The sequence below is a fragment of the Colobus angolensis genome, unplaced genomic scaffold, assembly GCF_000951035.1.
Source record: "Colobus angolensis palliatus isolate OR3802 unplaced genomic scaffold, Cang.pa_1.0 Scaffold63, whole genome shotgun sequence".
Classification (NCBI taxonomy): domain Eukaryota; kingdom Metazoa; phylum Chordata; class Mammalia; order Primates; family Cercopithecidae; genus Colobus; species Colobus angolensis.
In genome coordinates this window covers 436,606-453,860 of record NW_012119932.1, presented here as the reverse complement: position 1 = coordinate 453,860, position 17,255 = coordinate 436,606, and the positions used below count along the sequence as shown (strand labels likewise).

At 38.3% G+C, this 17,255-nt stretch overlaps 1 protein-coding gene across 1 annotated transcript in view; it reads left to right on the top strand.

Moving 5' to 3' along the window:
• MYO3A (myosin IIIA) overlaps positions 1 to 17,255 on the top strand; it is a 261,495-nt gene that overhangs the window by 186,538 nt on the left and 57,702 nt on the right. The window contains exons 21-24 of the mRNA XM_011963820.1: positions 6,382 to 6,535; positions 8,370 to 8,458; positions 10,633 to 10,762; positions 17,122 to 17,201. Coding sequence (XP_011819210.1) covers positions 6,382 to 6,535; positions 8,370 to 8,458; positions 10,633 to 10,762; positions 17,122 to 17,201 — 453 coding nt within the window. The remainder of the gene's footprint in view (positions 1 to 6,381; positions 6,536 to 8,369; positions 8,459 to 10,632; positions 10,763 to 17,121; positions 17,202 to 17,255) is intronic.

Here is a 17,255-nt window from a genome sequence, read left to right as displayed (position 1 = left end):
TTTCGGAACTTCAACTAAGGAAACAGAAAGATTTGAAATAGTTCACTGTTGCAGGAAGTCAGGGACCTCGAATGGAGGGACTGGCTGGAGCCACGGCAGAGGAACATAAATTGTGAAGATTTCATGGACATTTACCAGTTCCCAAATAATACTTTCATAATTTCTTATACCTGTCTTACTTTAATCTCTTAATCCTGTTATCTTCGTAAGCTGAGGATGCATGTCACCTCAGGGCCACTGTGATCATTGTGTTAACTATACAAATTGATTGTAAAATGTGTGTTTGAACAATATTAAATCAGTGCACCTTGAAAAAGAACAGAGTAACAGCGATTTTAGGGAACAAGGGAAGACAACCATAAGGTCTGACTGCCTGCAGGGTCGGACAAAAAAAGCCATATTTTTCTTCTTGTAGAGAGCCTATAAATGGACGTGCAAGTAGGGAAGATATCGCTAAATTCTTTTCCTAGCAAGAATTAATACTCTGGGAAAGGAACTCATTCCTGGGGGGAGGTCTATACATGGCTGCTCTGGGAATGTCTGTCCTATGCGGTTGAGATAAGGACTGAGATACGCCCTGGTCTCTTGCAGTACCCTCAGGCTTACTAGGGTGGGGAAAAATTCCGCCCTGATAAATTTGAGGTCATATCGGTTCTCTGCTCTTGAACCCTGTTTTCCACTGTTTAAGATGTTTATCAAGACAATACGTGCACCGCTGAATATAGACCCTTATCACTAATTATGCTTTTGCCCTTTGCCTTGTGATCTTTGTTGGACGCTTATCAGGAGTTTCTGATTTTGCCCTTGTCCTGTTTCCTCAGAAGCATATGATCTTTGTTCTCCTTTTTGCCCTTTGAAGCATGTGATCTTTGTGACCTAATCCTTGTTCTTGCACCCCCTCCCCTTTTGAAATCCTTAATAAAACTTGCTGGCTTTAAGGCTCAGGTGGGCATCACGGTCCTACTGATATATGATGTCACCCCCGGTGGCCCAGCTGTAAAATTCCTCTCTTTGTACTCTTTCTCTTTATTTCTCAGCCGGCCAACACTTATGGAAAATAGAAAGAACCTACATTAAAATACTGGGGCAGGTTCCCCTGATAGTTCACCATTATTCGAGTCCATCTTCCCAACAAATGGTACCTCATTTAGGTCTTCCAACTGCATTTTTTATTATTAGAGATCTGACTTCTAACAATGTTCTAGAATTCTGTTTAAAGTCAAATTCTAAGGAATACTTGAAGACTGTAGCTTGCCATATCTCAAGAACCTTCTGATAAGATTATGTTATGATAATAATATCATCATCATGGTGACAGAAGCAAAAATTTTCAAGCTTGGGGCTTACGTTTTTCTTCAAAATTACTCATATTATTGAAAGGCAAGAGAAGTCTTACTTCGTGTGCCACAGAGATGCAATGCAAGAGCAATAGAAGCAGTGTGAGCAAGCTGACAGGGAAGGGGTCTAGACCTGCCGGCGAGGGCTGCAGAAACCACAGCTGATGTTGTGACTGCCCTTGTCAAGTCAGTCCACTGAGATCAGCACTAAAGAGGATGATTTCCCCAGGAAAGTCACTCAAATGCCAGCTTCATGAATGGATTCCTGTAGAATGTAGTCACAGGACCAAGAGGACACACAGAAGCAAATGGGAAAGAGACCAGGGAGCAAATGTGAACCTGACACCAAGGATGTTTTCAAGAAAGTCCAGGAGACGTTCCCTTCATTTAACTCTGTCTGATTGCTAGTCACAAATCTTCAGCAACATCACAACAACTGATGCTGTAAGGAAGCCTCTGAGTCCAAAACATGTCATGTTTCTTATTATCTAGTTTCAAAACAATAATACTCCTAATAATGGTTGACAGACATTAAGTATATAGTATGTGCTAAGCATGTATCTACTTTATTTCTCCCAAAATCTATCCTCTGAAGTAAATACATAATCAAAGAAATGCAAATACAACAATAGGCTACCATTTCCCCCATCAAAAATAGATTTAAAAATATATATTTTTTGAGACAGAGTTTCACTCTTGTTGCCCAGGCTGGAGTGCAATGAATGGCATGATCTTGGCTCACTGCAACCTCCAACTCCTGGGTTCAAGTGATTCTCTTGCCTCAGCCTCCCAAGTAGCTGGGATTACAGGTATGAGCCACTACATCCAGCTAATTTTGTATTTTTAGTAGAGGTGGGGTTTCTCCATGTTGGTCAGGCTGGTCTTGAACTCCTGAGCTCAGGTGATCTGCCCGCCTCAGCATCCCAAAGGATTAAAACTGTTTCAATGAAAATATTCATTGCTTGTGAGGATGCAGCAAGTTAGAAGTGTTTATGATTACAGTGCAGTTTCTGCAAGCTTTCAAAAAATCAATCTACAGCCGGGAGCAGTGGCTCATGCCTGTAATCGCAGTACTCTGGGAAGCCAAGGTTGAGGTGCGGTGGGGGATTCATTTGAGGTCAGGACCAGCCTGGTCAACATGGCAAAACCCGACTCTACTAAAAATACAAAAATTAGCCAGGCGTGGTAGTGCACGCTTGTAATCCCAGCTACTCTAGAGGCCGAGGCAGGAGAATCACTTGAACCGAGGAGGCAGAGGTTGCAGTGAGCTAAGATCATGCTGCCACACACCAGCCTGGGCAACAGACTGTCTTAAAAAAAAAAAAAAAGTCAATCTACAAACACGTTTCAGAAGCCTGTAAAATGTTCATACCATGTGATCGTCTACTCAGTTTTAAGATGTAATAGAAAATACAGAAAAGCTTGATGCACAAAGAGGTACCCCAGAGCATGATAGAGTACATGGAGAGTGACCAGTTAAGGAAGGAAAATTGCTGAATTAGGAAAATGAAGGAAGGTCTCTCTGAGGAGGTGAGATCTAAATGATGAAAGTGAACCTTCATTGTATTACTCATCTGTGCTGAGTAATCTGTACTTAAGTTTGCACCTGATTTATAAGCCATGTGGACGCTTGCAGCCTCTCTCAGCCCATGGTGACCACCCTTCCATACTGCTGTGCAAGTCTGAGGGCTCAATGTAGTCATCTTGAATCTCTCCTGGAATGGCCCTTTGGCCCTAAATATTTAAGTTTGTTGTTTAGGCCGTAGCTGGAGAGGTGCACCTTTTATGGGCTTTCCTGCCATTGTGCCGCTTCATGACTCAGACTCAAAATTCAATGAAAAACAAGGGAGAGGCCGGGCACGGTGTCTTATGCCTATAATCCCAGCACTTTGGGAGGCTGAGGCAGATGGATCACTTGAGGTCAGGAGTTCAAGACCAGCCTGGCCAATATGGTGAAACCCCGTCTCTACTAAAAATGAAAGAATTAGCTGGATGTGGTGGCAGGTGCCTGTAATCCCAGCTACTTGGGAGGCTGAGGCAGGTAGAATTACTTGAACCCAGGAGGTAGAAGTTGCAGTGAGCCGAGATAGTGCCACTGCATTCCAGCCTGCGTGACAGAGCGAGACTCTGTCTCAAAAAAAAGAAAAGAAGAAGAAGAAGAAGAAGAAAAGAAGAAGAAGAAGAAGAGGAAGAGGGGGAGGAGGAGGAGGAGAAGAGGAAGAGGAAGAAGAAAGGAGAAGGAGGAGAAGAAGAAGAAGAGGAAGAGGAAGAGGAAGAGGAAGAAGAAGAAAGAAGAAAGAAGAAGAAAAAAACAAGGGACAACTTTACCCAGGTGTGGGATTTCCTAAGATTTCCTAACATCTAAATCTTCTGATTTTCCTGAAGAAAATATATATATAATGATTATTCGTCTATTTTCAAAAGGGAACTCAGACAGTCTGAAGAGAGTAGGAATTGTATTGACTAAACACTTCAGCTTTAATACAGTTAATAACTCTGCTCACTTTCTGCTTTAAATGTATATTTGTTTGTTTGTTTGTTTGTTTTTGTTTTCTGAGACGAAGTCTCGCTCTGTGCCCAGGCTGGAGTGCAGTGGCGCGATCTCAGCTCACTGCAACCTCCGCCTCCCGGGTTCACGCCATTCTTCTGCCTCAGCCTCCTGAGTAGCTGGGGCTCCAGGCACCCGCCACCACACCCGGCTAATGTTTTGTATTTTTAGTAGAGACAAGGTTTCACTGTGTTAGCCAGGATAGTCTCAATCTCCTGACTTCATGATCCGCCCACCTAAGCCTCCCAAAGTGCTGGGATTACAGGCATGAGCCACCGTGCTGGTCCCTAAATATATTTTTAATGTACAGGGCAGAGCAGAGGACTTTCTGAAGAAATAGGAGCTTTGTTTCTCCACATATGCTTGAAAACAACTAAGCATTTTGGGATCATAACTGCTATATAATACATAATTATTTTAGGCATTATAATTTTGCTAAAAGTATTTTATAAATTCTGAGTAATAGCGTTTTTTTCTGTCTTAGTTTGCCTGAAGTTCCTAATACTAACAAGTATCTTGAAAGGAAGCCTATTGTTTTCCACACCACTCATCTCTGCTCTGTGTGACCCGCCACAGAAACAATCAGTGGATTTTGACCCAGGCAAATAGAAATGACAAATGCTTTAGTTTAGACCTTAACCTCGTGTACTTTCTATATAAAACAGACAAAAGTTGTTTTGAACTTTGCAGTTGCCATTTAAACTATAATATGCTGTGAGCATGATGTGTCTAACAGTAAAATAATTCTAGGTCTACTCACTTCTCCCAAGGTTACCTTCAAATACAAAAGCTGTGAAACTTCAAGTCATCGTTTTCATTTTCATATACTGGATAAGCTAAATGCCTTTTAGGTTCTCCACCTTTTAGACCATCTATTCTTCTCATTTTTGTGAATTAGATTTCACTTTATTTAAAAATATACATTTGTTTTTCCTGGTGACACCTTTGAAATGAAATTTCAGCTTCATAAGGCCCCTACCGTAGTGATTAAAAGCTCTGGTTTATCAAAATGTCCCACCTGCCACTGGCTACATTGCAGATGTTCCCAGAAATTTTTCTTTCTCTTTACTATTGTAGTACATTATACATCGTAATTATCCATCATATGTTACCTTGCATTATTACTCAAATTATATTTGAACTCTGTGGAGGGCCAGGAGCTCGTTTTAAACTTCTCTGTCACCCACTATAGTGCCTTCGGTATTCAATGAATTAAAGCATATATTAAAATAACAATGAAAATGGTCTGTAATTTAAACATGGGAATGTCACAGAGTGTTCCACCCGTGTCAGTGATTGATTCATACACTTACCAGGAATGGTTGCTTATCGTCTGAGAAGTGGTGACTCCCCCCCATGCAAGCTTGGCTGCATGTCATAGTTCAGAGGTCACGCATATACTCTATCTGACAGACTTCAGCACTGGGCTGGGGACAGTGTGAAGGCAGAGTCATAGAAGCCAACTGGGCACAAGCCTTCATGTCCCTTTTGTAAAGTAGATCATAGGTACCTATGCTATGCTGGTACCTTACCCCTACAGTAATTATCTGTGGTTCATTGTTTCTATTATACACATCTTATATTACACTATACTCAACAGCAAATTGTTATTAATATGCCATATGTTATTACTTTGTAAAATGGGGTTTGTTACCCCCATTTAATAGATTAGAAAATAGATGTTTATAGAGTAAGGAAATTCCAAAGGATTTTGTAGCTAGTCAAGTGGCAGAGCCCAGAGATGAAACTGTGTGTCTTTGGTACTCAATCCACTGGTTGTTTCTATAACCCTCTGCTGTCTGCTGGAATTATGATTGAAAAGTTATATACATGTGCTTGAAAGATTCAGTGGGGGAAGTATACCTCTAAGATGTATCTAGTTAAATATTCTGTAAAGTCTGGAACATAATTTTGTTACTTCTCATTAACAACATATTTTCCTACATCTTGAAAACTTAGGATGTCCATAATTCTAGTATGGAGACTAGAGCTTCTGTTATTACTACCCTAAGTATAATCAGTTCTGACTTTAAGGAACAAGCAGCTCTGTGGAGAGAAAAATAAAATGATACTCTCAGTTTAAGAGCAAGTTCAGGCTGGGCACGGTGGCTCATGCCTGTAATCCCAGCACTTTGGGAGGTCGAGGCGGGTGGATCACTTGAGGTCAGGAGTTTGAGACCAGCCTGGTCAACATGGTGAAACCCCATCTCTGCTAAAAACACAAAAATTAGCCAGGCATGGTGGTGCACACCTGTAATCCCAGCTACTCAGGAAGCTGAGGCAGGAGAATTGCTTGAACGTGGGAGGCAGAGATTGCAGTGAGCCTAGATCACGCCAATACACTCTAGCCTGGACGACAGAGCGAGACTCCGTAAAAAAAAAAAAAGCAACGTCAAAGGGAGCAATTTATTTTAATATGTGTAAAGTAAAATTTTAGGTAATTACTATCAAGCTATATATTATTCACAGTTTTAAGTGGTTTTGTCTTTGTTATAGAATGAATACCTAAATGAAGATGTGGATGCTAGAGTTATTGAATATGAGGATAACCGGCCCCTCTTAGATATGTTTCTGCAAAAGCCAATGGGTTTACTTTCCCTACTTGATGAAGAAAGTAGATTTCCCAAGGCCACTGACCAGACTCTTGTAGGTGAGTTTTCAGTCCAGTGTGTCTGCATGATTTTATGAATAGAGTCATGTTATTCTGAATGATATTTTTAAATGGCTTTGAATTATCTGGGAGAAAATAGCTGTCATAAAGCCTGCATATTTGACTTTAAAGAAGAGCCTTTGGATTTAATACCTGGACCAGTGCATGTTTATGATAGGTTAAAATATTTAGTGATAAATTAAGCAAGTTTAAATATTGGACTTCTCCTTATTTTATGGTGAAGCTCAACCAAGAATCACAGGTTATAAATGACCTTAGAAATTTTCCAGCCCAAAATTAGAAATTGGTGAGCAGGGCAGAAGGATAGCTCTGGAATTGAAAAGAGATAGTTAACAGGTAGGAAATAAATTAATCTGTGATGTTCTGTTCTATTCATGTATTTAATAGGGGCAAATCGCTTCAAATACTTAATAACCTCCAAGTTACCACACATTAATAAATGTTCATGATAATCCTAAGTCATCAAAGTAAGATTAAATCTACTTTTTGTGTCTGAGAAGGCAGAGATGTGTATAATACATTTTAAAAGATCACCATTCAAGCTGGTTAAAATGAAAATGTCTTATTCCTTAAATTAAAAAAAAAAAAACTTTAGATTTTTCAGATATCTGAAAAAAAAGGTTTTAAACGCAGAACATTGTATTCCCTGATGATAGGAGGTATTTATTCTGTATGAGAAATACTTGCAGAAAATGTGGATTCACATCTTTCTGTCATTTACTTTGGGTGACATGCAGAGCCTCTTTCTTACCATTAGGTCTGTGATGTCTCTTCTTTCTGACTCACTGATTGGCTTAAATCTCTCCTTGAATTGGACAATACCAGATGGAAAATAAATTGACCCCAAAGTGGTGGGGAAAATCATTTCACAGCAGTCACCTGATTTTTAGATCAAATGATCCTTCTAGAACAAGTTCTCTGAAGGTGGTAAAATTGTTATAGAAATTCAGCTGCCTTTAAGATCATGTTTTATTTCTCATGTAATCAATAATAATTTACAGCTCTACAAGTAGAAAAGAGAGCAAAAACACTAGATTTTTAGGCTCATGGCTTGACATCACATTGTGTTTTACAAACTTCTTTGGTCAGTCTCAAGTAGTTCACTTGCTCTGTACCAGTGGTTCTCAAAATGTGGTCTCCCGCCCAGGAGCATCAGCACCACCTGAGAACTTGTTAGAAATGTGAATTCTTGGATCCCACCCTAGACCTACTGAGTCAGAAACTCTGCGGTTGGGGCCCAGCAACCTGTGTTATAACAAACCCTCAGCCAGGCACAGTGGCCCACACTTGTAATCCCAGCACTGTGGGAGGCCGACGCAGGTGGATCACCTGAGGTCAGGAGTTTAAGACCAGCCTGGCCAACATGGCAAAACCCTGTCTCTACTTTAAAAATACAAAAAATTAGCCAGGTCTGGAGGTGGGCGCCTGTAATCCCAGCTACTTGGGAGGCTGAGGCAGGAGAATCGCTTGAACCCAGGAGGCGGAGGTTGCAGTGAGCCGAGATCACACCGTTGCACTCCAGCCTGGGAAACAAGAGCAAAACTCCATCTCAAAAAAAAAAAAAAACCCTCGAGGTGACTCTGACGCATGACATGGCATGAGGACTGATGCCCTAAATCATAATGTAATGGTAGAAATTAATGATCTTGAGTTTTACTTTACCATATATAATTCTATTCCAAATCTGCATATATTAGCTATGTAAAATTTTCTTTGTTCGCTGCACATTGTCCTTTTTATGGTAAATGATTCTCACAGTATTTTTTGAGGATCTGATACATGCTTGATGTATGAGTTCAGTATTTTTCTACAGAAAAATTTGAAGGTAACCTGAAATCACAGTACTTCTGGAGACCCAAAAGATTGGAACTTAGTTTTGGAATTCACCATTATGCAGGAAAGGTAAGAACTCTTAATTATGACTGGGTTTCTCTTTAGCCTTTTAATGAATAATAGGATGGACATAAAAATTATGGCCCAAAATGTTTATAGATAATAATAATGTCATAGCTGTCTGTTTCCACCCCAACTGGTCCTAATTATGCCCTCTGATGTCCTGTGATTGAACCTGTCCTTTGCCAGCCACTCACTATGGAGGTCACACCCACTCCAGGGCATGCTCTGCTGGCATCTATGCTGAAGAGGTGAAAAGAAAAGTCTTTCTCTTAGTTTAACAATCATAACGTTATAGTTTTTCTAGAGGAATTGTTTTTCAGTAACTAAGAAAAAACAGGAAAGAAAAGACACAAAACTGAAAGAATCCTTGGGTGAGATTAGCTGGCAATGGTTACCTATTTGTTTCCTTCTTTTAACAATGCCTGAGGACCTTTGGTATAAACTGCCCTTTTCAGACTTTAGATGATTCTCTCTCTACTGCACTCTTTGTCCCTCCTCCCTTTCAAGAAGAGAAGGTGCCAGGCTGGAGATACAGTCAGATAACTGAGCTAAGCCAGATGGATGGATTACCATGCAGTTAGAGGAGGAAATGTCTCTACATTGACAGAAACACATTTCCACACCAGAACGAACCTCAAATATGTTGTCCTAGACCCAGAGGATGCTCTCTTTCCTTCCTTCTGCAGAGAATGACAGGTCATTCCTTCACAATGATGTCATAAATATGGGAGGACAAAGAGGACATTCAGATCAAGAAAGAATGTATCAAATGAGAAATACATAAAAATAAAATTACACAGAACTTAAAGCATTCTAGTCTGCTTGGCAACCTCCATATGTCTGTCAACATCCCACAGACTTTCATCATTTTTAAAGTATACCTTAAATCATTAGTTATAGCCTAATGATTCTTAGCATATCATTTTCCAAATAAAGCCTGTTTTAAACATCCATTAGGAATTGCATGCACCTGTAGTCCCAGCCACTTGGGAGGCTGAGACCAGAGAATTGCTTGAACCCAGGAGGTGAAGGTTGCAGTGAGCCGAGATCGCGCCACTGCACCCCAGTCTGGGCGACAGAGTGAGACTATGTCTCAAATAAAAAATTTTTAAAAAGCCTATAATCATTTTATCTAGTTTTTTTTAACAATTAGATTTTAACAATCTATTAGTCTGCTCGGGCTGCCATAAAAAAAAGTCACAGGCTGCATGACTTAAACAACAGACTCTTTTTTTTTTTTTGACAGTTTTGGGGGCTGACAGATCAAGGTGCTCTGAGAAGGGTTAGCATCTGGGAGGCCTCTCCTCCTGGCTTGAAGATGGCTACCTTCTCAAGGTGTCCCCACATGACCTTTGCTATGTGAGCATAGGGAGTGGGGAGAGATATCCCTGGTTCCTCTTCCCGCTCTTATAAGAACACAAGTCTTATTGGTGTAGGGTCTTACTCTTATACCCTATTTAACATTAATTACCTCCATAAAGGCCCTGTCTCTAAATATAGTCACAGTGAAAGTTTACATCTTCAGCATCTGAATTTTGGAAGAACACAATTTGACCCGTAACAAGTACTATATTGGATCATTCCACAAAAATCTTTGGATTACATTGATCTTTAAAAAGTCATAAAATTGGCCAGGCATGGTGGCTCGTGTCTGTAATCCTAGCACTTTGGGAGGATCACTGGAGCTCAGGAGTTCAAGACCACCCTTGGTAACATAGCAAAACCTCATCTCTAAACTTTTTTTTTAAGTAATAACATTATTTAGAAGTGCCAGAAACACAAAAAGCCACAGTGTATTTAAATCACACTACTACTGAGATATAAATCTATCATGGCCAATTCAATACAGGTGGATCATTTATCATAGAAATAGGAATGCTTTTGTGGCTCAATATGCTTCCTTTATGCTGCTCCATCCCTCCAAATAGAGAAAAGAAACATACCAAATTCCCAACGTAATAAATGAGAGGAATCAAACCTCTTTGGTCATTTCAACCCAAATAAAATCAGTGAGACACAGATTACAAGGGGCTACCTTAGTAAATGCTTGTATCCCTGTTGCTGAACATAGAGTAAGCTCATAATGAGTATCTGTTGATAATGATGATGATGATGGTGAGGAGGAGGAGGAGGATGACAATGACATTGATTGTGATAATTATAGCATGCTGTATCAACAGGTCCTCTATAATGCAAGTGGATTCTTAGCTAAAAACAGAGACACTCTTCCAACTGATATTGTGCTACTTTTGAGGTCATCCGACAACAGTGTAATTAGGCAACTAGTCAACCACCCTCTGACCAAAACAGGTAAGGCAGTTTTCCTTACCTGTACGTTTTCTCAAGCCCAATCAACTAGTTTCTACCTCTGTGCTTTTCACGAATTTCATCCTTAATTTTTCATGTGAGTTTGTTTTCGGCTCACTAAATACTCATTTGTTAATATCCTCTGCCCCAGATCATCTGAAGAAAATATAGAAATGAATATAAATAAGCTAGTTTTTCATTAAAGGTAAGTGTTTGCAGCACTCACCATAGTAGTGCTATTCTAGCTACTCACTACAAGAGTATACTGACCTCCAGAGTTCAGAATTACCTGCGCAAATCAGGAGTGGGCAGATTTTGGATGATTCTTTGAGGTTCCAAAAGTTTGGTGGGCTCTCTTATTGATTAAAACTGGGCGTGTCTTTGTTCCACCCAACCATAATACATCCTTGCATTTGCTGTTAAGTAGAAAAAATATAATTTGGGTTGTTTTCCTTTACTTGAGTTTAAAGTTGTTTTCTACATTTCTTGTTTCATAGTTTTATTGAAGTATAACTGAAATACAAGAAACAGCACATATTTAAACAGTAAAATTTGATGAGTTTTTGACGTCTATAAGCACCTGTAAAACTATCACCATGATTAATAGTGAACATACTCATCACTCACAAATGAGGTTTCTTCATGACCCTTTATAATCCTTTCCTCCAGTCCTCCCTGTTCTATCACCATTTGTTGAAGAGATCGTTCTTTCCCCATTGGATTGCTTTGACACTCCTTGAAAACTCAGTTGACTAATGAATAGGTCTATTTCTGGACTCTGTATTGTGTGTCATTGATATTTATCTATCTTTAGGCTAATGCACACTTCCTGACTAGTGTAACTTTCTATAAAGTCCTGAAATCAGGCAGTACAAGTTAGCCTGACTTTGTTCTTATTCAGGCTTGTTTAGGTAATTATAATTTGTTTGCTTTTCCATATACGTTTTAGAATGAGCTTCTCAATTTCTACCAAAAATCCTGATTGGATTTTGATTGTAATGCACCGAAATTATAGATCAATAATGGGAGATTTGGTATCTTCCCAATATTAAATCTTCCAATCAGCACAGTCTAGCTCTCCATTTATTTAAGTCTCCCTTAATTTCTTTCAGCAATATTTTGTAGTTTTCAGTGTACAAGTTTTGCACATCCTTTGTCAAATTATCTGCTAGTGTATCACATTTTTATGTGATTATAAATGGTAATTTTTAACTGAAATTCTGGTTTTTGCCAGTATATGAAATCTAATTGATTTTTGTATATTGATTTTTTGCCCTGCAATCTTCCTAAGCTCATTTATCAGAGTAGCTTTTTTTGTTAATTCCAAAGGATTTTCTTCACAGATGATCATGTCATCTGTGAAGAAAGGGTTTTGCCTGTTCTTTTCCAATATGTTTCCTTTTGACTTCTTTTTTCTTGGTTGTACTGGCTAGAATCACCAATGCAGTCTCCAGTATTGAACACAGGATAGGTTGCAAGAGTGAACATTCTTGCCTTTTTTCTGATCTCGGGGAAAGAGTAGTTAGTCTTTCAGTTCACCACTGAGTATAATGTTAACTGTAGATTTTTTCACAGATGCCCTTTAGCAGGGGAGAAGTTACTTTACTTTTTTTTTAATTCCTAATTTCCTGAGTGATTTTTGTTGGTGGTGGTTGTTTTTGTTGTTGTTTTTGTTGTTGTTTGTTTTTAGGTTTTTGTTTTTTGTTTGGAGACAGTCTCACACTGTTGCCCAGGCTAGAGTGCAGTGGCACAATCTCAGCTCACTGCAACATCCACCTCCCAAGTTCAAGCGATTCTCCTACTCCAGCCTCCCAAGTAGCTAGGATTATAGGCATGCACCACCATGCCCAGCTAATTTTTGTATTTTTAGTAGAGATGGGGTTTCACCATGCTGGCCAAACTGGTATTGAGCCCCTGACCTCAGGTGATCCACCTGCCTTGGCCTCCCAAAGTGCTTGGATTACAGATGTGAGCCACTGCGCCTGGCCAATTTCCTGATTTTTTTTTTTATCAGGCATGCATACTGTATTTTGTTAAATGCTTTTTCCACATCTATTGAATAGATTACCCTTATATTTTGTTTTTTTTAAAACTGACAGCTAAAGTTGTGTTTACTGTATACAAATGACATTTGGAAGTATATGTACGTTATAGAATAATGAAATCCAGATAATTAACATATACATTACTGTATATAATTTGTGGTGAGAACACTTAAAATCTACTATCTTAGCAATTTTCAAGTATATAATACATTGCTGTGAACTTATTTATCCTATCTAGCTGACACTTTTTATCCTTTGACCAACATCTCCCCAACCCACCTCCTCCCACTGCAACCACCCCAACTGCTAGTAACCGCTATGCCACTCGCTAGCTCTATGAAATCAACTTTTTTAGATTCCACAGATTCTATCCAGTATTTGTCTTTTTGTGACTGACTAATTTCACTTATAGTGTCCTTCAGGTTCAACCATGTTGAATAGTATTCGTGTGTGTGTGTGTGTGTGTGTGTGTGTGTGTGTGTGGACACCACATTTTCTTTATCCAATCATCCATTGATGGACAACTAGGTTGATCATATCTTGGCTATTATGAACAATGCTGCATCTGTTAGATGGTCAGTGACTGATTTTTTAATCATTCCTGGGAAAAACCTCAAATGGTCATGATGCATTGTACTTTTTATATATTGCTGAAATCAGTTTGCAAACATGTTTTAAGAATGTTTGCATCTATGTTTTTGAGGAATATTGCACTATAGTTTTCTTATGCTTTATTTTGTGATTTTGGAATCACAGTAATGCTGGCCTCATAGAATAAATTGAGTAGTATTGCCTTTTCTTCAATTTTCAGGAATAGTAGAATGAGTATTATTTCTTCCTAAGTTGCCTTGTAGAATTCACCAGTGAAGCCAACGGGGCCTGAAGGATGTTTTGTGAGATTTTCAACTACAAATTCAATTTCTTTAATAAACATAAAGCTGTTTGAGTTATCTAATTTTGGGGTGAGTTTTAGTAGATTGTGTCTTTTAAGAAATTTATTTCATCTACATAGTCAAATTTATTGACACAGTTGATTATAACATTTTCTTACTATCCTTTTAATATCTGTAGATCCTGAAGTTATGTCAGCTCTCTCATAAGTGACACTGGTAATTTGTGTCTTCTCTCATTTTATTCTTGATATATTTCCTGGACATGTATTAATTTTATTGATCTTCTCAAATGGTTTCATTGATTTTTTTTATTGGTTTTGTTTCTATTTCATTCTCTTTTTCTTTCTCATTTATCTTTGTTGTTTTCTTTTTCTGCTCACTTTGTGTTTTATTTTGTTTCCTTTTTTTAATTTCTAGGGTAAAACTTAGATCATTGATTTAAGAAGACATTCTTCTAGTGTCAGCACTTATATGGGTTATTTATAAGAGTTTATAAGGTTTCCAAATATGGTGAGATTTTCCAAATATTATTTATGGACTTCTAATTTAACTTCATAGTGTTCAGAGAGCATACTTTGTATTATTTAATCCATTTAACTCCACCCGACCATAATACATCCTTGCATTTGCTGTAAGTTTTAAGAGATATGTTTTAAGACCCATAATATTATGTCTTATTTTATTTTCATTTGCACTTGAAAATACTGTTTATTCTGCTGGTTGTTGGGTGAAATGTTCTGTAAATGTCAATTAGGTCTACTTTTTTGACACTATTGGTCACATCTTCTGTATTCTTACTGTTTTTCTCTCTTCTGGTTCTATCAATTACTGAGAGAGGGATTTTTAAATATTTGACTATAGCTGTCAATTTGCCTCTCTTTTTTTTCAGTTTTTGCTCATGTATTCTTAAGCTATATTATTAGGTACATAAATATTTAAAATTGTTATGTCTTCTTGATGGATAGACTCCTTTGTTATTATGTAATGACCCTTTTCATCCTTGGCAGCATTGTTTGTTCTGAAATCTACTTTGCCTGATATTAATATAGAGGCTCCAGCTTTCTTATGATTAGTGAGTGAATGGCATATCTTTTTCCATACTCTTAATTTCAACTTATTCTTTTTCTTTATATTCCAAGTAGGGTTTTTCTAAACAGCACATAGTTGGGTCTTGTTTTTTTTTAATCCAGTCTGACAATCTCTGCCTTTCAATTGAGATGATTAGATGATTTACATTTAATGTGATTAATGATATGGTTGGATTTGACTCTTACCATCTTGCCACTTGTTTTCTATTGGTTATATCGGCTTTTTTTCCCAGGCTTTACCTGAGTTCCCTCACTCCCTGCATTTCAGGCTGACACCTCTCCAGACAGAAAGCTGGCACAATCAAAGGGCTCTCCCCATTTGTCTTTCCTCTCTTAGGGATCAGCATCCTTACACTGCTTGATGAACAATGTATGAAACCTGTTTTCTATTTTGTATGTCTTTTTAGTTGTTTGGGGAAGGTTAATTTAGCCTGTTACTTTACCTGACTCAGAAGCAAAAGTCATTACTTTTGACTTTAACAATTGCCATCCCTTTCCATATACACCAACAGCATCTATGCATCTAACTGCATGTTTTTCACCCTATAAAATATGCAGTCAGGTTCTAAATACTATGTTGTGTTGCTTGGCTATCAGCAGAACAGTGTCTGGTTGGCCAGGGAGAAGAGAAGAACTTCATAGTCAAGTATGTTTCAATAAACTCAGAACCTCAGAGATAGCAAAGACATATGGATTTTATATTCACCCAGATGTGCAAACATGTAATAACAATCATAGACAACTTTGTTATCTGTTATGTGCTAGGCACCGTGCTAAGGACCTTCAATTACTCCTAATGATAACATAGTAAGGAGGTACTACTTTTTACAAATAAGACATTAAGGCTTGAAAGTGTTGAGCAGCTTTCCCAAGGTTTCTCAATGGAAAATGTTAGAATTAGAGTTCTTCAGTTTTATATTATGCTGTCTTCAAGATTCTAAAATAACCATGGCCTTTAGTATATATGACTTCACATATGACCTATAGTTCAGCCATTTTTAGGGTAAAGTGCACCACAGTTCCTTGCAGCTCGCGTTTTTAGTTGGGTTTATCACAAGCTTGTTCATTAGGTGACCGACCCATAAAAATCAAAATGGATACATTTTCTGAAATTAAAGTCTATGCTAATTTTAGTTGCCGTTGATCTACATAAATAAATTTAAGCAAAATTCCTGAAACTGCCATTCTAAAGATCATCTGTTGCTGTCTCTGTCAACTCTGCTGTAGTCAGTAAGTTTCACATTTGAAAAGTGAACAGGGCAGTGTGCAGGGCAAGCCTAGCATGAAAACTGTTGTACACACCCGTCTCAGCCCCTCCCCTGGAGTTCGGAGGGAGAGGAGGAGGCAGAGCAGATGCACTGCCAGGCACATCCCCAACATGATTCCTTCCTGCACCATCTCAGGTCAGCCTTTTGCAACCATAAAGAATGGGAAAGATTTGCCAAAAACATTCAGCCTCTACTTATCACCTAAAAGAAGGAGAGAGACAAGAAATGATCATTCTGAATTGGTACTGCATTTTGAAGATATTTTGCCAATTACTATTAGGATAATAAACTCTTGGATTGTGGGTTGGTTGGTTCCTTGTGCCTGGTGGGGGTGAGAAAGCTGTGAAAGTGAACTGCATTTCAGGGGCCTTCCATGTGCCAGACATATTATCGCATTTCATCAAAACTCTGTGAGGTAATCACCATTATTCCCATTTTATGGATTCTGGGTGCAGATCAGAGACTAAGTAAATGACCCAAAAGCAACACAGTTTAAGTACTATACCTGAGATTCAAAGCCAAGTCTTTCTGACTTCTCGGGCCATAATTTTTTCACTGCTTTGGATTGTGTGCATTTGTGTAGTCCTTAGAATGAAGCACATGTTTCTGAAAGTTAGACTGAAAAAGGCCATTGCCTCCAACCATAGTTGATTTGCTTATAACTACCTCATCCAAATTACTGATTCATATGATTTTTCAAGCCTGTTGTAAAGCTTAGCCTATGTTAAAGAAAATCTCAGATGCGATTTATCACACAAAAAAATAAGAAGCAAACTGCTCCCTCAATCATAGTCATCTCAAGTCTTCTAGCAATTCAAAGGAAACCCAACACTTACCTCTGCCTTTTCTGTTTTCCAAGCTCAAGAGTTTTTTTCTGAATTTAAAATTTGTTGTACATTTTTACATAATTTTTTTATTCCTGAGTTCCTCCATAAATAGTTGACCAAGCATGTGATTATGAGTATTGCAGGATTAACAATGCTTATTTTAACATTTAAGTAAATGGGAAAAATCATCTAGCCATTAAGGATTCTAAAAGGTATATTACATTTTTCTACATTCTCATAGGTAATCTGCCACATTCTAAAACTAAAAACGTTATAAACTATCAAATGAGGACTTCAGAAAAATTAATCAACCTGGCAAAGGTAAGAAAATGCTTTTTTCCTTGGCAGTGAGTCTAAGAATCTAACCAGTACAAT